At 38.0% G+C, this 22,728-nt stretch overlaps 1 protein-coding gene across 1 annotated transcript; it reads left to right on the plus strand.

The window, feature by feature from the left end:
• Positions 1–6,318: 6,318 nt before the first annotated feature.
• Positions 6,319–6,753, plus strand: LOC132609852 (protein MAIN-LIKE 1-like). Its single transcript, XM_060324026.1, has one exon. It carries the CDS (start codon positions 6,319–6,321, stop codon positions 6,751–6,753), a length of 435 nt encoding a protein of 144 aa, XP_060180009.1.
• The last annotated feature ends 15,975 nt before the right edge of the window (positions 6,754–22,728 follow it).

Genomic DNA, 22,728 nt, shown 5'->3' on the forward strand with positions numbered 1-22,728 from the left:
ATTGAGTTCTAAATTAATATTTTGCAAATTCAATGAAAATATCACGTATGGATGATTGCTTGGTTGCGTGGAGTGAAGTAAAGATGGAGGGGAATGATGGTGGCTAGTCATGCAAAGAGACTATTCTCTAAATTCAAGCCATCATCTATAAAGAAGACTACCAAACAAGACCCTTGTTTCATTAAGGGTATTTTTGTAATAGCTAGCCTAGTCTTCTTTAGCATAGTAGTATAAATACTACCCTTAGGGCTCGTTTGGTTGGAAACAACTTATCCCGGGATAACTAATCCCGTGATAAGTTATCCCGGGATTAGTTATTCCACCCTCAAGGTGGGATAAAAAAACACTCTAATCCCGGGATTAGTTATTGCGAGTTTTTTTTTTCCAACCAAACGTTTGATAAGGCGGTACTAATTTTTATCCCAGGACTATTTTCTCTATCCATCATACCAAATGAGCCCTTAGTTATTTCATTGCTTAGATTATGTTGAATTGAGATGAATACTCTAAATTGAGTAATAGTTTGTTTGGTAGTTTAGTGTAGTGCTAATCTAGTGATCAGTGTGTGGGAGATGGTTGATTATGGTGGATTCCATTGTTGGCTATTGAACCCATTTTCTATTGATTTCATATGAGAGTTGTTCATTTGTGGATTCATTTGATTGACTCTTAATTGAATTGAAATAGTATAGGTTCCTTGATTGAATCCAATTGGGAGGGTTTAGGTATAGTATACCTAGGTTTACCCATAGATTCATTATCAAGTGGTCTTGCTTCTATCTTTGCTCTTCTCATCCCAAATTCTTCACTTCTCATCCCTTGATTTCTTCATTATCTTTATTTTCGCATATTTGTTGTTTGAATCCGTGTCTTCCACAAGCTGGATCGTATCATCTCGAATCTTAAATGCGCATTAATACCCTCCATTAGCATTCATTGTCATAGTATTAATATTGGTAGTAAAGAGGGCACGTTTTATGAAACTTGTACCTCATAGCTCAAGTATTAATAGAGCTTCTCATTTCATTGTACAGATATCCAATTCTAGCTTAACAATTTATATTCACGCTTACAAGCAAGTAACTTTTTGCACCGGATAAAGGCTAAAATGTTTATCCGGATTCGTCCTCACTGAGAGATTTCTCCAAATGCATACGACCCAGGCTTAATTTATTACATTCTTCTTTTATATTTACTTGATATTGCTTATAGTAGTTAAATCATTCTCGTTTATAGTAAATTAATTCACGTATTCTTTAAACCACAATACAAATTCAACTGTACCTAATTTAGGGTAAACAAGTACAAAGAAGACGCATTTAAGGTGCTTATGAGTTTTCAATTCTAAAAAATTGTACCGGCAGTACATATGATATTTGAGTTTTCAGGTCTTTTGTCAACAAACAGAAAAATGCTCAGGATCTTTACTTTGTGAATAAATTAAATTGAAATTATAGTATAAAAATTATCAAATTACCATAAGATATACAGCATGATGTGCAGATCAAGGCCTATTCATTTTGTTATCATTCTAATTTTGGAAGTTCGGACGTCCTTAATAGTATTGGAACCAGAAAGTCTAATAAAAACATTAACTTTTGCATAATACTTATAAATTATAGAAGGATATTCACTAATTTCATGTGTCATATTTTTCTTTTTAGTATATCCCCCAAAAATAATGTCCTATTTATTTATATGAAAATAATTAACATTAAATTTTTCATTTTACCTTTAATGAAATAATTTATAATCACAAAAATATATATAATCAAAAGTCCTCTTTTTTCTTTTTTAGATTCCACGGCTAGTGAAGCATTGTATGGGGTAAAACCGAGCGTGACAGTTGGACACGTCAGAATCTGACATGTGGAGACTAGAGACATATCAAACATGACTCAGCGAATGCTATACTGGTCTTAACACTTGGTGCGACCGTGACGATCGTTTTTACCTCCCGAAGGTCTGGACTTATGATGCAGGACCGACCCGCCTAGCTTTGGAGCTACGAGATCGTGAATGTGACAACAACCGGTGAATATAGGTCCAATTTGCAACCACCATCACAGAATTGGAATCCTCTTCAACAGTTTCTCAACCACATATGTAAAGGTTCAATCATGCAGATAATGATCATTATAAAAAGTGTGTAAGACCGAAAATATTACATAGGGTTAGACTACAAAATTAGTATCCCTTTGCTCACTTGTATCCTGTCCGATTTTCATCACAAATGACTATTATTCTCAAGTTTTGTAGTTAAAGCCCTCAAGCTCATTAAGCTTTAGCTTTCCGTTGGCGTTGTCAGTAGTGGTAAAGCCAGAAATTCAAGTAAGGGGAGATTTAGGAAAAAAATCTTATGCTAGGGAATTAAACAACTTATATATATGCAAAACAAATCATTTTTTCCCTATATACATCGTATACTTTTTCAACGAAGTGAATTCAGTGGAACCCCTGCACCCCTCCGGCTCTACCCCTGGTTGCCAGACAATTACATATGAGACATCAAAAAAAAAAAAAAAAGATTCACTTGCCTTAGCTCCGTCGTGGTCCCAAATTAGGAATTGCAACTGTCATGACACAATGTAGGTGTCTTGAGTGTAGGAAGAAATAAGAATTGCAAGAAAGTCAAGTATGACGACTTGGGTAGTAATTGAGAATAGGTATAGTGAAGTAGTGGTTTTGGTCTGATACATAAATGAATATGGGATAATTTCAATAATATACGACCAACATAAAATATTACATTCACGTAATCATATTTTTAATTTAAATCCGCATAGCCAACTTTTTTTTTTGTGACAGTATTTATACACACGATATACAACATTATAAACTTATTGTAGACAATATTATCAAAATTGTATAAAAGTGTATAATAATGTATAAAAGGACCATTTCGTGTAATATTAAAAATATAGGTCATTTCGGGTATATATTTTCTCCAAATAGACATAGAGTATTATAGTATTAATATACTCCATTAAGCAGATTCATATCGATTAGTAGTGCGAACCAACATAAAATATTACATTCACGTAATCATATTTTTAATTTAAATCCGCATAGCCAACTTTTTTTTTTGTGACAGTATTAATACACACGATATACAACATTATAAACTTATTGTAGACAATATTATCAAAATTGTATAAAAGTGTATAATAATGTATAAAAGGACCATTTAGTGTAATATTAAAAATATAGGTCATTTCGGGTATATATTTTCTCCAAATAGACATAGAGTATTATAGTATTAATATACTCCAATAAGCAGATTCATATCGATTAGTAATGCGTTTCGATTTAATTTCAACTAGCTTTCCAATAGCCTTAAAACTTCAATGCTCCCCTCGTTTCAACCACTGAACTCATCACCTTGTTTAAATTATGGGTTCATAGCTCCATTTTTTATTAGTTTTGGTGAATTTTATACAGAAAATCAAGATTGAGGATTACAGTTATGTGTTAAATTGAACCCATGACCAAATTGTTGGATATGCCCCTGCCTCGGTGTATTTGGTATAAGCCTGTCAAGCGGGCCGGGCCGGGCCATAGTTAGTGGGCCGGGTTGGAGGAGGGAAAGGGGTGTCCGGCCCAGCCCCTACCCGGGTAGGGGTACATAGTGGGCTAAGTGGGCCGGGTCGGGTTTTAATTATTTTTAAAAAAAATTAATACCAAAATTTATTAAGTTTGATACTTTAAAATCTAGTTGTTGTCAACTTTATTTTAACCATCAAGTTTCTTAAATTATACTTTGGCCCTATTTTCAATCTATAAATACCATTCATTCTTCTCCATACTCCTCTTTCCCTAAATTTCCTACTCATCTAAATCTCTCTCTCTCTCTCTCTCTCTCTCTCTCTTTCTCTCTCTTCCAACTTCCAAGTTCAAATTTCAAAATTTAAATTTAATGGATAATGATAATCCTTCACCTCCTTCTCCAGTCCGAAGATCAATTTCAAGTCCGGTGTGGTTGCATTTTGAGCGAGTAGATGAGGAACATGTTAAATGTCAACATTGTGGTCAAATATATCTCCATAAGTCCGAGCCGATTTTTGGGAGTACCGGTCCTTTACGTAGGCACTTGGACAAAAGGCACAAAATTGAACTTTGAAGTTTATCTCTTCTTTAAATTTCTCCATTGATGCTAGCGTTTTGAACTTTTCATTTGTAATAAGTTAACCGTTCAAGTTTGGATGTTTTGAATTTGCAATGTTATCAATTTAAGTTTGAAGTTTTATTTTAAATTACTTATGTAGTCTTGTATCACATTCTCAACTTTTTATAATTTTAGCACTTAAATAGCCATTGAGAGTCTTCATTCCAACAACATATTCAAGATATACACAAATATACCAGTAACATATACAAGATATACACAAATATACTACTTAAATAATTTTTTTCTTAAAAAAATATTAATTCAAAGTGGGCCGGGCAGGGCCCCGGTGGGCCAGAACCCGGGCTGTTGGTGGGCCGGGCTACCGGGCTAAATGGCATGTCCAGCCCAGCCCCCTATTTTTTCCACTAGCCCAGCCCACCACCCTCTTACCGGGTTGGGGGGGCGGGTCGGTTATGGGCCGGGTTAGGTGGGCCGGTCCCGGGCTGACCCGGCCCAATTGACAGGCTTAAATTTTGATATGAATGAATATATTTCTGAAGAAATTTTATTTAATTATCCAACACTTTTTAAAAGTTTAGAAACTATTTCAAACGACTTATTGAAAAAATATAAGAAGAAAAAGTCATTTTGTTCTTTTTTAATAGTTTTGTGTTAGTATACAAAACATGGCTTACTATTTTGCGTTCTTTCGTAATCTTTGTTATGTTTGTATCTTGAGTCTCTTATGAGTCCTTTTCTCACAATGTCTTTGAAAGAGATTGAAAAAGGACTTCGGAACCTAAATGACCTAATAAAAGAGAAGTTAAACTAAAATACCCCAATAAAAAACTTGATATCAAACTACCCTTAACGCAACAATTATTGTACTTAACCGTAACGGCACGGTTAGGTCCAATAACGCAACAAATAACTAGGTTATATATCCGTCTCCGTCGGATTCCGCCACTGGTCCTCCACTTCCACATAAACAAATATACAACCCGTCATTAAAGGGCGAAAAAGCTCGGGTACCACATCAAAACACGCCATTTTCGATTCAAATATCGTTTGGAAAGTAAAGATTTTCGGTATATTCAAGTCAAGGAACAAGATTCGAAGGTTGAATTTCGGAAAAAGGCGACTTACAACTTGATTCAAACAACCCTACAACAAGCTTCGATCAAGGTATTTTACTATGAACTTTCTAATTATTTAATGTTTCGTAGTCTCGAATTTCGAAAAATGGTTTTTTTTTTTTTTGCATTTTTTGGCTCGTTTAGAGCAAGCCATCGTTATTTTTATTTTCTTGTTAATTTATTAGTTTTTAATTGATTATGAATTGTTAATTATAAAAAATATAGTGATCTCCTATTATTTGTTAATTTATTTATTTGTGAAATTGTTTATCCCATGTTAATTGTTAATATGCTAATTAGTTATCTGATTTTATGTGTTAATTATTTAATTCATTATTAATTAGGTAGTTAATATAATTTCTCGTTAAATAAATTAGTTCGTTATTACTTTAGTTGTAATTAGGATAATAATTAGTTAGCAGTTGATAATTAGTAATTATTAATTAATTAGTTAATATAATTTTCCACACGGTAAACGAGCATCGTTAATAAAATTTCACTAAAGGATTAGTTAGTTAATATAATTTTTCGATAAAGTATTAGTTAGTTAACATAGTTTTCCGTTAAATAAATTAGCTATTACATTATAATTAGATATAATTATTCACAAAAATATAATACAACATAATTCTCATAATCCACAAATTTTGAATAAAGAAGGACAAACTAAATCCTTAGTTTTGGATTGAACATCATTAATATAATTTCCCTATAAATGATTAGTTAGTTAATATAATTTTCCCATAAAGGATTAGTTAGTTAACATAATTTCCCTCTAATTTCAAGAATAATGAATAATTTAGTCTGCACAGATGAGACACCTCCATGGATCCCCACATTCACCTGGGGCCCGACGATAGATCAGTACTTGCTTTGCAAGATTATCATACGTCCGAGCTATTACGGGGTGATGTTATACAGATAGGGACGTTGCTCCGTCCCCGTAGGCTGGATATGGCGTGGACTCTTTTACGTGAGCGCCTCCCACCTCCACGCGTCTTAGAGATACTGTTACGGGGCGATATCTATCATTGCGTCTCCGTTGGTCGGGTACAACATGATTAGGCGCTTATGATGGCCATGGTTGAGTGGTGGAGGCCGAAGACACACACCTTTCATCTCTACACTGGTGAGGCCATGATCAAGCTTCAGGATGTTGAGGTCATGTTTGGATTGCGGGTAGATGGAGACCCATTATACAGTCGGGCTGAGCCTCCCCCTGGTAGTACATTGACGACAGAGTTGACTAGGCTAACCCATTTCATGTGTCTGGTCCCCACCACTATCTCTGGACAGAGTCGAGTGAGGATTAGTGTCCTTTGCCAGTATTTGCATGACTTGCCTCAAACTCATGACAACACTGATCAGGTGGTTGTTGATCGTCATTCCCATTTGTATCTGCTCAATATATTTGGGGGCATCCTGTCACTGAACATATCGGGTGCCTATGTCAGCTTATGGTATTTGATCTTTTTGAAGCATCTGGACCTCTTGGGAGACTACAGCTGAGGCAGTGCTATCTTGGCGTGTCTCTACCGATGGCTATGCCAAGCGTCTATTGGCGATAGCAGCGATGTGTGTGGATTTTTTGCTCTTCTCCAAGTAGTATTTTAAGTGTGTTCCTTTATTCTAAATATACCTGTTGACACCTAATTTTCACCTCATAAAAAACATATTTTAATTTTAAAATTCCCCGAGTCCAAGACGGAGTAAGGATGCCCCTTAAAAAATTAAGAATTTAAATATCCCAAGGCAATTGCAAAAATTGACATTTCATTATTATTTTTCATAAAAGTTAACAATTACAAGAAATTACGAATTATTTACTTTCATAAATAATTCAAAAAGGAAATACGTATCCCGCTCCGTCTAACTCGAAAAAATTGTTAATTAAGATGACGAATGAATTACGGCTCATTTTGACCGCATTTTTCACATTCCTAAAAATTATTCGGAACTATATCAATATTAGGCTCGTTTTGAAGCTAATTTTCTAAATTTACAAGTTTTGAATTTTAAATTAGCCTAAAAATGACTATTTTATTTAATATCACTTAGTAATATATGGTTTATATTAAAAATGGGGGGGGGGGGGGGGGGGGGCAAGAATATATTAAAATAAAAGGGGGAAGTTTAACTGAATAAACTCCCCCCCAATCATTTTCATTTGGCTGACACCCAAATCTTCATCTTTTCAGGCTACTTGAGGTGGCTCTAGGGTTCCGCCTTCATGGCTGTTTCAAAGCCATTTTTAGCCGAATTTTTTAGGGTTTTAACCCTTCGTCCCATTCTATCATTATTCCAGGTTTAATTTTGTTCAAATTAGGTTGATTTACTGGGTTGTTGCTCGGGTCCTTATGGTCTTTTGGTTGCCATGGGAGAGGTTTAAAACCTTTAGCCATCTTGTGCACCAAAGACCCCAAAAGCAGGGACCTACGGTAAAAATCCATTTGAATTTGGGTACTATTTCAGGGTCTCTATCCATTTTTTTAGTAAGTACTGTGTTTTATTATTTGTTTGTCCTATGTAATGACTAGGCGTCCTATTCTGCTATTCCCCTAAATTTTAGAGATTTTGAATTAGTGTATAGTACGAATTGGCTGGATTTTTGTTTGTTTGCATGATGTGTGCAATGTTGAGTGGATAATAGTACTAGCTGTACAATTTTGCAAACGAGAATCCCTGATCCTATATCGTAAATTTTGAAATCTTGGAATATGGGGGGAAATTCTATTTTTATATATTTTTTCCCTACCATTTCTACCCCTAGTTGAGAAAATTGGCCTTTAAATAGAAAGTTTTGTTCATTATAAGAGAGATTTTTTGGGGATACCCTAGAAAATATACTAAGTATACTAGCCTATACATCATTATACTCCTACAATATACCCTGGATATACTATAATATACAATATACAATACTAGTATACTTTACTATATAGCCTACACTACTGAAAAAATACAAGATTTTCTAGAAAGATTGAAGAAAAAGTTTAAGGATTTGTTTGGTGTTGAAGCTTTGGATCCCAATCTCCCTTTTGATCTTTTAGTTGCCCCATAGAAAGGTACTAACTTATCCTAGCCTTCTTATAATCATTATTTCAATTTATCTAATGCATTGCTTGCCTTTATGTGATTCTAAATTTTTTAAGGTTTCATTTAAAGAACTTAATGCGGTGCCTATTCATATGTAATTGTTTGTTTAATCTATTGGTGCAAATCTTGTTTGGCTACTGTTTCTTTGAGGTTTTAAAGTTGCTGTGTTATAATGAGGAAGGATAAGAGGGCCCTTAAATGTTGACTAGAGGGTTTAATGTAGAAAAAATGAAGTTTAAAAGAAGTAGATATTAGTTTGGTTTCTCTTGTTTTTTTTTCTTGTGTTGTGTTGTTTGGTTTACTCTTTCACTTGTGGTCTTGAGGGTTGGAGTGTCATCTGGTCATTTTGGAACTACTTGGACATTGGTTCTCACTCCTTTAAGATTGATTTACTTCAAAAGATTTGCAAAAAATAGTTTTCAAGTCCTTAAACCAACCAGTCTGTCTATAAAATCTTATGAACCTTTAAAAAGTTTAAAACCTCTGATTCTTCTATTCTTCACTAAATGAATTTTAATACAACAAGAAAAGGATTTGTATGTTTATGTGACTGTTTGGGTTCACTTGTATACATTTTGTCATTTTTAGACCTTGCTAAGCACTTGAAAAGGTAAAAATCATTCACTCAATTTGCTTTATGGATCGTGAAAATTGTTAAGTGTGGATTTGAAGCCTCCAAAACTAGGAATTTGTTCAAAATAGGGACTTGATGAACCTGTAACTTGTCTTGTAGATCTATTTAGAATGGTTTGAGTCTGGTTTAGTCTTATGTGTGTGTCAATCACTTGTCCAGATTATAGTGTAACATCCCCTGCTGAGGCTGCCTTAATTAATTAGACTTTAAATACCCTTGCCTGCTTGATCATATAAAATTTAAAGATGCATAGAACTAAAACTGAACCTAAATGGGTGTTTGAGACTAAGCAATGTGATGACTTAGGTCCTTTTTTTTTGGGTGATTGATCTTCGACTTGCATACACTGTTCCCTACTCACTATTTTGTTAATACTGTCCTGAATACACCATCATTTGACCTAGGAGAAGTAGGATGTACTTTCCTTATTTGCCATATGAGCACTGAGCCATTTTTGCCTCATCATTGGTAGTGTGCTTGCTACAGACTGTACATGGATCCTGCTTGGAACTATTGAATCATGCTAAGTTTTTGGAATTGGTTCATGACCAAACTTTCCTTTATGGTTTTACTTAAAAGTGTTTAGAGTCTGTGATTGATACTCATTATAATTTGAGCTTGTGCCCTGACTTGCATTCAAGCTTAAGAACTGGACCCTTGGTGAAAACTTCCCTTTTGAAGTCATACTATGAATTTGTTAAAACTGGACTTTGTTGAGTGCAATGCTAACTAAAACTAATGGCTTTGAGGAGGCAGATATAGCATCTGAAAACTTGTGCCCATCTTATAGTTTGCTTGGGAATTTATGCGTTTCTCCTATATGTGATTCCTACTATTGTTTGCTTGTTTGAACTAAAACATGCTTGACACTCCCTTGTTTGACCTAGGATAAGTGGTATCAACCTTTTCTAGTTATGATTTGGACTTCCATGGATTTGTAACCTTTCTTACATGAGTTCTCTGTCATTTGTGACTTAATTGACTGCATTTGAGTCATTTTTGCACCTAGGATAGCTTATGTCCTCTTCAATCTTATCATGCACTTGTTGATTACCCATGACATTCTCTGTCTAACCTCACATTTGTGTGAAGTTTATGTGCTTGAACTCTGAGAATTAAACTGAGTACAAACTGCCATCTTGAAATTCTGGCAATGCTTCCTATGTGACTACCTATATGAGATAAACTCTGTCTTTAACTGAAACCCTTTATGACTTGTAATTGAATCTAAACTAGGATTTGGGAATTTGGGGATCATTTGTAAATCTATGCCCTGAATTTACTTACTACTTAGACTGTTCTAAGTTAAAATTCACACAAGATGACTTTGAATTTTAAAACCTGCTTATGTGCCCCTTTGATCGGTAGCAAGAATTTCTAGCATTTGTTCAGCTTCCTATTCACTTAAATGAGCACTTGATTGGGTAGCTCAACACTTTATCCCTTCTTAATTGAAAATATCCCCTAAAACTTTAGGAACTAGAACTCCAAGTGTGGTTACCATGACCTGTACTTTGTTTCTTTCTCTTCCTTCTTCCCATCTCTTAATCTTGTGCTACCTTGCTTCACCACCCCCTCCATTGTTAACATTACTTGCTTCATGACCTAAAATATGTGCTATGCCCTCTTGGTTATTTTATGACTGCTTTCAGTGGTTGTAGCATTTGACATGACATTCCTTATTCAAAAACTACTTAAGTCTCTTCCTCTTGCATTAGTCAAGTCCTCCGGTGGCAACTTTGTCCTAAGTGTATTAATAATTGGTTTTGAGATTGCATATTTATAGAGCGTTGGTCTTTTTGTTTAGCCTTAATTGGCAGTGGCATACTCAATTTAGAGATATTGGGGATTTCTAGGGAAAAACTTGAAGCTTTCATGTGATTTGTGTCTGGTGATTTGGAAGAGTATACAATATATTAGCGAGTGTATATGAGGGTATGCCCTTTAAAGGGTTTTGCTCTTCATTTTTTGGGAAGTATACTTATGGTATATCTTGCATACCATTTCTTTTGATTGACGGGTATATTGGCAGTATATCACGTATATTAGAGTTTCAACACTTAGAAAAATTTGAGTAAATGGGGAGTATACCAATAGTGTATCATGAATACCACCTCCTAACACTTAGACATTTTTTAGGAAGAAAAAGGCCTGGGCTCATTGATTGGGCCTGTCACTTGTGTTTCTATACTTGACTTGTCACTGCTATTATTTTTGGGCCTATTCCACATCTGGGCCGTCTGATTAATTGATATCATAGATCATTAAGGGGATAGGCCCAATAAATTGTAATTCATTTTTGCTTTGTAATAATTGTTATACCTCTTTATTTTTGTACTTAGTTTAAATTGTGGATGTATACTAATGTCGAACATACCCTTTGCATTTCATACCTCTCAAAACCCATTGGTGGGTTTCCACGAGGCCTACCAATGTGTATAGATCGAGTCAAACATGAATCATGGACGAGCAAAGCATTTGGAGCTGGATTTGGAATGGATTTAGAATTTTGATGAGCTTTTTTCTGTTGGGCTTGGTAGGCCCAACTCCCTTAAACTTTACAATTCATGCTTGATATTATCATTTCATGCATTTTAAATTTCATATTGGAACCCATATGATTAAACCGCTCATTAGAGTTGCCTAAAGCAATTTTCATAAACTAATTAACATAAGCATGGTATAAAATTGGAAAAAGCGGACTGTTTGATTTTTAAAGGACCGAATTTGTTTAATCTAAAAGACCTTGGGACTGGCATTGACATTTTAAAAATTTAAGGACTTGGGCTGACATGGACCGTTTTGGAATTGTTGGATTGATTTCGATATTCTTAGACTTGTATAAAACAGATAAAAAATGGAATAAAAGTTGGAATAAAATTGGATAACCTAATATAAATAATTTAGTATAAATGACTTGGTATAATTATATATTATATACAAAATCATTTTTTGCATAAAAAATATTTTCTATACTTAAAACACCTTTTTCAAAACTATTTTGGGTGGACTTACGTAGGGTCCTACTTAGGCTAAGAGCCTTCGGGTATTAGCCTAAGTGTTTTAGTTTGACACTTCAAGCGTCCAATTTTGGGCAAAAATCTACCACTTTTGATTCTTGGAACGCGCTATTTTTTGCATAAATGACTAATATTTATTTGCGGAAGTATTAAACAAAACTATTTTCTATCACAAACCAGTTTGTATCTATATGAACATATTATTATAACCCATAGGTAAACCACAATTGAGCGGATCCTTAATATCGGGGTGCCTAACACCTTCCCCGGGGGATCATCAGAACCCTTACCCATACTTTGATTAGATTAGGTTTCTTTTAAAATTTAACCGTTTTAAATGAACCATTTTCAATCTGGTTTTCCTAATTTCCTAAAAATTAGGTGGCGACTCTAAAATAAGTCCATTTAGAGCACCATCCACGTAGGAGTATATTTTTTCCTTTTCCCGATACGATTGACAACCGTACTTCTTCGGGACACTTTCCTTTTTAAATGAGGCAAGTGCAAATACGAATCGGAAAAAATATGACGCGCTACAGATGACGACTCTGCTAGGGACTTCTAGGTTCTAACCATAAGGGCTCCAATTATTTGTGTGTTTGTATGATATAAATTGTTTAAGTGATATAAATTATTTATGTGTTTAAATTTCCACAAATATAACTGTCATTCATGCATGCATACTCTACCACTCCTGGCATTTATTTTGTATTTTTCTAAAGGATGACGATGCAGGATGAGCTGCGGTCATACTTTCACTAAAAAACCCTTAATATATTCTTTGGAGGTCTCTAAGGTCGAGTGGGTATGTGGTCATCCCACAGCCTTAGAGAGCCCATCCTCAGCTTGTTCGCTTGGGTAACCTTTGTCATTCATTTGAAAACCACTCTAGAATAATTAGCATAGAGCGAAACCAAATCCTTACTCATATAGCGCATACTGACCATAGACCGGTTTGGGTATCTCAGACCTACCTGAATCGGATAGGAAAGACACCCTACTGTGTTCAGATGGTGTAAAAACCAGAGGACACCGCATCCCACTATTTGATCTGGAAGCATTATTGTGCCAAGTGTGAAATAAATTGTTGTTCCTGGGGGCAGGGAACTAATAGTGTTTTGCCTTGCAGATGTCTCCTGATGTGCAGTTTGATATAGTTGTGGGTCCACCACTAGGTTTAGTGATATGGTGGAAAGATTTGACTAATGATCAGAAAAAAGAATTTAAGAGTTGTGTAGGGCATCTGCCTTCATTAATGGATATGACAGGGGATTCTAGTTTGCTAGCGATCATTACCGGTTATTGGGACAATGACAGAATGATGTTCAGATTCGGAGAAATAGAGATGACTCCCACTTTGGAAGAGATTAGAGATGTTTTGGAAAGCGTAGGAAGTTCTAACAGATCCAAAAAGAAATTGACCCAAAATATCCTTATCCCTCACAAACCTACCCCAAAAGAAATCATAGACATGTTTGCTGTCAACAAAGCCGATTGGGCGCAGGGACCCACTATAACCTTTAGAGAGTTATATGGGAGGTATTCATCCCAATAGGGGTACGAGAACTACATCCTTGAGTTTTCCTCACCCCAGTCCTGGGATGCCAATCAAATGCTAGCTTTTATCACTTGCCTATTGGGGACCATGGTATTTCCACTAAATGCCTCCCTAGCTATTGACACCCGAGTTGTCTTTGTTGCTCATGCTGTTCTTAGGGGAGTCACAGCGAATGGGTTTACCAAATATTTCGACATCATCCCTATTATCTTATCAGATATATACCGAGCTTTGGGAAAGTGCCACAACCATTATTATTATTATTATTATTATTATTTTCAGGGTTGCAACCTCTTAGTCCAATGGTGGATACTTAAGCATTTAGATAAGAGCGGTTTATCTACCCGCCTAGATCCAACCCTGGGAGAGCATGACTTGGGAGTCGCTGCTATGCCTTGTGGGGTTCAAGATAAAAGAGGATGGGCTCACATCTTTTCCAGACTGCGAGAAGAACATATCAGGTGGAGGGTACCTGATTTTCATTCCAAGACTGTTTGTGTTAAGAGCCGTAGGCGTCCATATCTGTCGCTTATGGACATTAAGGGAATCAGACCCTACGCACCATTGAGAGTTCTTAGACAGTTTGGTATGAGATAGGTTATTCTGAATGTGGGTAATATGGGAGAGTTTGTACGAGATTATGAAGAAGGTTGCATCGAGGGTATAAAAGATGCTCCGAAAGATTGGAAGAATATGATAAAGGAAGATAAGTTGGAGGAAGATCCAAACAATCCAAGTCATGATGAAAACTACTACGAGTGGCTTAGGGCTGAAATAGATGGTACTGTCGCACCAGGACCGTATCTGTAAATATTGCCCGAGAATAAGGGAGACGCAAATGCAATTCAAGTTAGAAGAATCAAACGACGAATAAAAGGAAGAGAAATGGATCATCAATCAAAGATAGAATATGATCAAGTGATAATTAAGAGTTTGACAGACGAGGCAGATGCCTCATTGAAGAGTGTAGAATGGATGGACACTTTTGTTAAAGGAGCCATAGATACGGGGACGTCATTGCCTGACGATCAGAGAGGTCAATGGATCGGGACAGCATTGATGCCAGCCCATGTAGCCATTCAGGCTGCCCTTCGAAAGGCCAAGAAGGCGAGAGATGATAGAGAGTAGATTTCTGTCCGTGGAGTGGATTTTATCTGATTATTGCATTTACTTTAAAAGCCTTGTAATCCCACTTGGGAAGTATCATTACTGAAAAGCACTGGGGATTTTATCTTTGGGAACAATACATTTGTTTTACATATGGCACAATGTTGCTTCATACTCTAGTATCCTCGGAGCAACGAGGTATAGGAAAGTGAATTATATATTATCTAAATGCTTACTTGATATAACGGCTTTGTGTGAAAATCATATATTTTGTCGAAACTCTTGATTGGTCCACAGTCCGGACACTACCCAAAAGAAAAACCAAGGAAATAACCCCTAAAACAAATCTAGTTCCACTTTTAAAAGGTTGATCTGCTAATAGGAAATGGAGACCCCAGACAACATGAGTGCAACTTCTCCTTACGTCAACCTAGTCGGTGACGACGAGAACATGAAAGCGATAAGTGAGAAAAACCGATAATGGGATGATAGAATGGCCCTAGCCATTGCTAGAATGAAAGAAGCCGTCCAAACCACCAAGGCAGCCAATGAGAAAATGAAAGAAGCGGAAAACCTCCTAGCTTATGTTGAGGAACTAACTAAGCAACACCCTGCCAATCGGGTAAAATAGGGAAAGACACCTGAAGCACCACTTGGGACTTATGTCCCACTCAGTCAACAAGAAGGGCTTGTCCCCATACCATATGGAGATGACAAACTACTTATCCCAAATCTGAAAGCCTATGGAGACCCGCGCGAATCTCAGCTCGAGGAACCTCCGGTTTCTTGCACAATTGTTCTTAAGGGCACAATATCACACAATTGGGGTACGCCAGTAGAATTGTCAAAACAAGAACTCTTGGAAACTTTGGGAAACATTGGAGTATACGCACAAAGCCCAAATCTGTTGCCACTATGTGTTCCTTCTGTGGGTTACAGAAAATGCCTCTTCCACCGAGGTCAGTGAGGTCATACCGCCAATGAGTGTACAACATTAGAAAGAAAACTTATCCAATGGATTGATCAAGGGAGAATTAGCTAACTGTGGGGACCCTACTCTCTCCTGACTCATGACCAAGGAAGAAATCATCCAGAAAGGATATCCAAGGTTAGGTTCTGGAGAAACGACCTTTCCAAATTTGAGGAGTTGTATGACAGGATTCACTCTCTATTATGCAGTGTGAAGAAGACAAGGGCAGCACCACAAACCTACTAGGGTCACCTAGGATCCCCGGAAGAAAGGATTTGCGTGTATCACCATGGCCACCCGGCCACGACATTGAAGAATGTGTGAATTTCAAGTTTGAGCTAGAACATCTTTTGAATGAAGGTCACATTTGGATTGTCGTGGAAGATAGAAGAGGACGATGAAGAAGACAATGAAGAATCTGCTTGGTACGGTTGGGTAGAATAACATAAGTATCCTTTTACTGCTTCCAATATGATAGAGTATCCTTTTTCCCTTTTTATGTAAATGGAACCATGCCGACCTGATGTCCCGTTAGTGATACGTGGGAAGCCTACATAAGGCCTGGTCAGGGTAGAAAAAACTAAGTTTCAGGTAGCGTAGGAAAAAACCTTTTCTGTGTATGCTTGAACTACGGATGGACCTGATTTCCCTTTGGTGGGATACATAGGCAGTCTATTTAAGACTCAGTCCTTTTATAATAAAAACCTAAAATTCCCCTTAGTATAAGATGGGTAGAAGCAAGTCAACCATATAAACCATTTACCGCAAATTAGTATCCCAAAAAAAAAAAAAGACCAAAGAATACCCTTGGAATGTGAATCAATCAAGAAGTTGAAACAAAATATATGATTCTATGTGCTATAAACTGCAAACAACGTGATATTTTGTGTTTCTTGCTTAAACCTAACGCTAACTTGGGTGCTTTTGAGTTGTTTTCTCTTATAGACAGGGGTCGATTCGCTAGCACCAGTTACTCGATCGAAAGCTACTGCAGCGTCCTTAAACCCTCAAGAAGACAACATGCCTGACACTCCACCACCGAACATTAATTCTTTAGTAGAAGGTACCCTAACAGCGGACATAGCCGGCATGCCTTTGGAAGAGGCTGTCAGTCTGCTGATGAGAAAATTGGCCGAAGCCAGACAAGAAGCAGACCGCCTGAGGGCCGAGAAAGAAAATGCTACTAATACTGAAGCTAAGAGACTTCCACCCACTTTCCCAAATTTGTATTTACCAATTCCTGACCATTTACTTCAAATCCAGACTGGGGCTATCTTTCAAACCTCACTACGTCGAAATACCACCCATGTAGGGAGTTCCTCCCACCAAACCCCAGCTTTTCAAACACCAGCTCGTGCTACAAACGCAAATGCTTATCAAGCCCCTCGGGTAATAGGAGTTCCTGTGACCCATCCCATACAACCAACTGTCACTTTTTAAGACCATGTCACCCATATTGACTCTTCGCCTGAATTGGAGAACATGGAAATGTTCTTTGAAGCAAGAATAGACAAAATAGAGAATGAGATGGGAAAGAAAATCACTGAGCTAGAACATGGCTCTAAAAAGAAAGAGGGGTTAAGATACTTTGACTTATGCATACATCCAGACCAGGGTCTGCCGGAAGGCTTTAAAATTCCCAAATTTGATCATTTCAATGGGTCGGATAATTCCAGAGCTCACTTGAGGGCTTACTGCGACCAGTTGGTTGGAAGTGGCGGAAATGAAGCCCTGCTCATGAGGTTGTTTAGTCGAAGCCTGTCAGGAACAGCTATGGAACGGTTTATCTCTCAAGATATTAGCCGATGGAAAACATGGGAAGAAATGGCAAGTTTATTCATGGAAAGATTCCGCTTCAATGTGGAAAATGTGCCCGATCGCTTCTTATTAGAGAAAATTCGTCAAAAATTGACTGAAACCTACCGAGAATATGCTAGTGGCTGGAGAGATGAAGCGGCACGTGTACAACATCCCATGACCGAAGCTGAGCTGATAGCCGCATTCATACGGTTCTAAGAAGCTGATTGCTTTGACAAAATGATAACTATGAAAGGGAGTTCCTTCGCGGATATATTTGCCATTAGGGAAGACATTGAAGTTGGCCTCAAAACCCACAGGATTTTTAGTGTACTAAACAGATCAGGTGCGTCTGGCGTCGTGAGTGGCAAAAAGAAAAGAGATGATATAGCCTATATTTCTAGGACTACTACCCCGAAAAGCCGAGGGAAAGAGATGACCCACTAAAACCAGATCTCCACCAACCAAGTATATAACCATCTCACCCCAATACAGCCTAATGTCTGTGTGCTACGCACAACCTGGCTACCAAGCTCCACAGCCAAATTATCAAGAATACCAGCACCAAGAAACTGAACTCCATGAGCAAATTAGTGAATGCCAGCACCCAATAACCAAACTCCACAAAACCAAACTTTCCATAACCAGCCTCCGCCAGCAAACTTTGAGGCACCCCAAAGGAAACCTATGAGAGTATTCACCCCTTTGCCAGAACCAAGGACAAGTTTATTTGCCAAACTAAGGGATGCCGGGAGAATAAGCACCATCCCACCAAACCCTGCTAATCCCACGGATTGGTGGTACTGGCCAGATCTCACTTGTGCCTATCATTCTAACCAAGTTGTCCATGCCACCGAATATTGCATAAACCTAAGGCATAAATTACAGGATATGATTGACAATCGTGAGCTCATCTTTGAGACAACACCTCCAAATGTGGACACAAATCCGCTTTCAGAGCATGAAGGAAACCAAATTCACATGATAGAAAGAGGTGATGAATGGGAAGAGAGCTCGGCGATAATTCGTCCAGTTATTGAAGGGTTTAAAGAGCACCGTCGCCTCGTTGTATTTACAAGAGCGAGAAGAAGCGTTGGGTCCTTTGACAAAATAATCTGAGATGTTTTCCCTAGCTAAGAGAGAGCCTTTCGTGCTCAAATACCCATCGACAGTCGATCGAATTCACAACGATCCATTCATATTCAAAGCATCAGGATCAATTGAGAATGTACCCTTTGTGATCAAACCACCGCACCAGATGATGATCAATAAAGAAAAGGAAATAGTTGCTGTGGTCCAGGGTATGACCAGGTCAGGAAGGTGTTATGCCCCAGAATAACTTATGCCCGAAGTGCTTCGTCGCGAAAACACTCAGAAAAGACCAATCACCGAAAGTGAAGCTGAAAATTTCTGGAGGCAAATGCCAGTCAAGGATTATTCGATTGTTGAGCACCTGCATAAGGCTCCTGCTAGGATATCAGTAATGTCACTGCTACACAGTTCGTCCCAACATTGCTTGGCCTTGATGAAAGCCTTGGATGAAGTCCAAGTATCCGCCGACACTACAAGTGAAACATTGGCCAAAATTGTGGGGTATGTTATGCGAGCACATTGGCTATCATTTTCTGATGATGAATTACCAAAGGAAGGGAAGTCCCATAATAAATCCCTGCACATAGCAATCAAATTCCAGGACAAAATTATTCCTCAAGTACTGATTGATGGAGGAGGCAGGTTGAATGTGTTCCCTGTGACGACTCTGAAATAACTTGGGTACGATATTGGAAAGATCCGTCAGAGTCGGAACAACATGAAAGCTTATGATGGAGCAACCAGCGAACCGATGGGAGAAATATATCTACACATACAAATGGGCCCCGCGGAGTTCGTAGTAGAGTTTGTCATCATGGACATCAAAACAAGCTATAACCTATTGTTGGGCCGACCATGGTTGCATGCCGCCGGAGTTTTGGCATCCTCCTTACATCAATCTCTCAAATTCATATGGGATGATCAAGAAGTCGTGATTCACACCAAAAGAAGTGTCCACAATTATCCCGATAACTTTGTACCAGTCATAGAGAAATCACCAATGAGTGCTGATTTTCACACTGTTGTGCTAGCTGTGGTAGATTGTAGGGGAGATGATGAAGATATCCTATGCCACTGTTCTATAAAATGGTTGCTACAACTATGATAAGGAATGGGTTTGAGCCCGGGAAAGAACTTGCAAGGAATCAGTGAACCAGTGAGTATCAAAGATAGGAGGTATCGATTTGGGGTTGGATATGAGCCATGTTAGGCAGAAGAAGAAGCAGAATATGGACCGAGAGGTCCCGTTGAAATGAGAAAGCTATTCCGTTATCTCTACCAATCCTTCACAACATGCCCATTGGGTCACAACAGCGGAGATCCAGAAGAGGGTTTAAGGACGTTGTTTTAGGAAGAAGAATGCGCAGTCGTCATTGAAGAATGCTTTGAAGCATTGGAGATTCACCCTGCTGAACCAGGAGAGACAACAAGTGGATGGACTTCTACCCCATTGTTCACTCTGCGGTAGAAAGAATGCTCATTTTCAGGAAAAACGACGAAAGTCGGCTTTGAGGCCCGGCTTATCGCCTTTTCATATTTTCTTATTTATGTGTTTTTTAATAATGGAAATTGCTCGATGTTCCGATCCGAGTCAGGACCTTCATTTGTACTGCTCTTTTAAAAAAATCAATGAAAACGCCTCAAAGTTTGCAATAAAACAAAATCGTTTTACTTCACCTATATAAGTATATGTATAATTATAATATAACTATGTATGAATACATAGTTAAAATTGCTTTTGCATGATTAATAACCATGTTATTTTGCTTTACAGTAATAATACAGAGGCCACGAATAATGTCATGACATGTTATGAAACAGGTAAAAATGACGGTGAGCAAAATGACAATCAAGAAGAAGAGATAACTGAACCAGAAGGGTTGATAGATGTCGAAGAAGAATATAAGAACAGAACAACGCCAAAGCTAGAGGAAACAGAAGCAGTTAATCTAGGAAGTGAGGAGTTGGTACTAGAAACTAGAATAAGTGTGCACTTGACAGAAGCTGAGAAAGAAGGGTATCAGAGTATGGAGATGTCTTCGCTTGGTCATTCGCTGATATACCGGGTTTGAGTATGAATATTGCTACCCATAGGTTGCCGATCCTCGAAGGATTTGCCCCGGTAAAATAGAAAATCAGACAGCCTAATTAAAGAAGAAGTAGAAAAACAAATTCAGTCAGGAGTTGTTGAGGTGACACCGTACCCGACATGGTTGGCAAACATAGTTCCGGTATCAAAGAAAGATGGGAAAATAAGGATTTGTGTGGACCACCGTGTTCTCAACCGCTCTAGCCCAAAGGATAATTTTCTACTCCCAAATATTCACATACTTATTGATAACTGCGCCAAGTATGAGGTACAATCTTTTGTGAATTGTTACGCAGGCTATCATCAGATATTGATGGATGAAGAAAATGCTCAAAAGACGACATTCATCATACCATGGGGAGTGTATCATTACCGGGTAATGCCGTTTGGACTCAAGAATGCCGGCGCTACTTACATAAGGGCTATGGCCGCCGTTTTTCATGATATGATGCACAAAGAGATTGAGGCGTATGTGGACAACGTCGTCATCAAATCCCTGGTAGGTGAGGATCACCTCGAACAATTTAGAAGATTCTTTGACAGACTCCGCAAGTACGATTTGAAGTTGAATCCTGCAAAATGTGCATTTGGAGTGCCTGCACAAAAATTGCTAGCCTTCGTAGTCAGTCGTCGTGGTATTGAATTAGTTCCCACTAAGATCAAAGCAATCCAAGGGCTACCACCGCCAAGAACCAAGAAAGAGGTTATGAGTTTCTTAGGAATATTGAATTACATTGGGCGCTTTATCGCCCAGTCCGCAGTAATTATAGAACCAAACCTCAAGCTCCTCAAGAAAGATGCTCCAACCAAATGGACAGAGGACTGCCAGAAAGCCTTTGACACAATCAAAAGATACCTGTCAAATCCGCCTGTTTTAGTCCCCCTAAGGCTGGGAAGCCCTTTGCTGCTATACATGTCGGTATCAGAAAATGATATTGGATGCATGCTAGTGCAAAACGATGAAACAGGAAAGAAAGAGAGAGCCATCTATTACATCAGTAAGAAGTTCACACCTTGCGAATCCAGCTACTCCTTGGTGGAAAAGATGTGTTGCGCTCTAACCTGGGTATCTCAGAAGCTGAGACATTATATGGCTGCATACACGACTCATTTGATCTCACGAATTGATCCACTAAGGTATATCTTTCTCCAACCTATGCCCATAGGGAAGCTGGCCAAATAGCAAATGATTTTAATTGAGTTCGACATCCAGTACGTCGCGCAGAAAGCAGTGAAAGGGCAGGCATTGGCATATCTACTGGCAGGAAGCCCGGTAGATGACAATCCTGTATCCTTATGGACTTACTTCCCAGATGAAGAAATAATGGCAATTGAAGGCGAGGAAAGTGAAGGCAAGTCAGGATGGAAAGTATACTTTGATGGAGCAGTCAATTTTAAAGGATCAGGAATCGGAGCCCTCTTGGTTTTGGACTCGGGCAAATATTATCCAGTGGCGGCCAAGTTAAGTTTCAATTGCACCAATAACATGGCTGAATACGAAGCCTGTATCTTGGGTCTACGTTTAGCCTTCGACATGGATGTGAAAGAACTTTAGGTAATCGACGACTCAAATTTGCTAATCCATCAAGTTCGAGGAGAGTGGGCCACAAAAAATGAAAAGATCATACCGTATGTTGGACTTGTGCAAATATTGGCAGATCGTTTCCGAGAGGTCAAGTTGAAACATATACCAAGAACCCAGAATTAGTTTGCCGATGCATTGGCAACAATAGCATCTATGATTCAAGATCCCGACAGTCGATACACTGATCCTGTAAGAATTGAAATCAGAGATCAGCCAGCCCACTGTGCTTTTGTAAAAGTTGAGACTGATGGAAAAGCTTGGTACGTTGACATTAAAATGTTCTTGGAGAAAGGAGAATATCCCGAGGGAATCACTTTAAATCAGAAAAGGACTATCATGAAGTTAGCAAATGGTTTCTTCCTCAACAAGAATGTCCTATACAAAAGAACTCCAGATTTGGGATTGCTTAGATGTGTTTATTCTTTTGAAGCTACAAAATTGATCGAAGAAGTGCATGTTGGGACCTGTGGGCCTCACATGAACGGGTTCGTTCTAGCAAAGAAAATCTTGAGAATAGGTTATTACTAGATGACCAT

This window comes from Lycium barbarum, chromosome 1, assembly GCF_019175385.1.
Source record: "Lycium barbarum isolate Lr01 chromosome 1, ASM1917538v2, whole genome shotgun sequence".
Lineage (NCBI taxonomy): Eukaryota > Viridiplantae > Streptophyta > Magnoliopsida > Solanales > Solanaceae > Lycium > Lycium barbarum.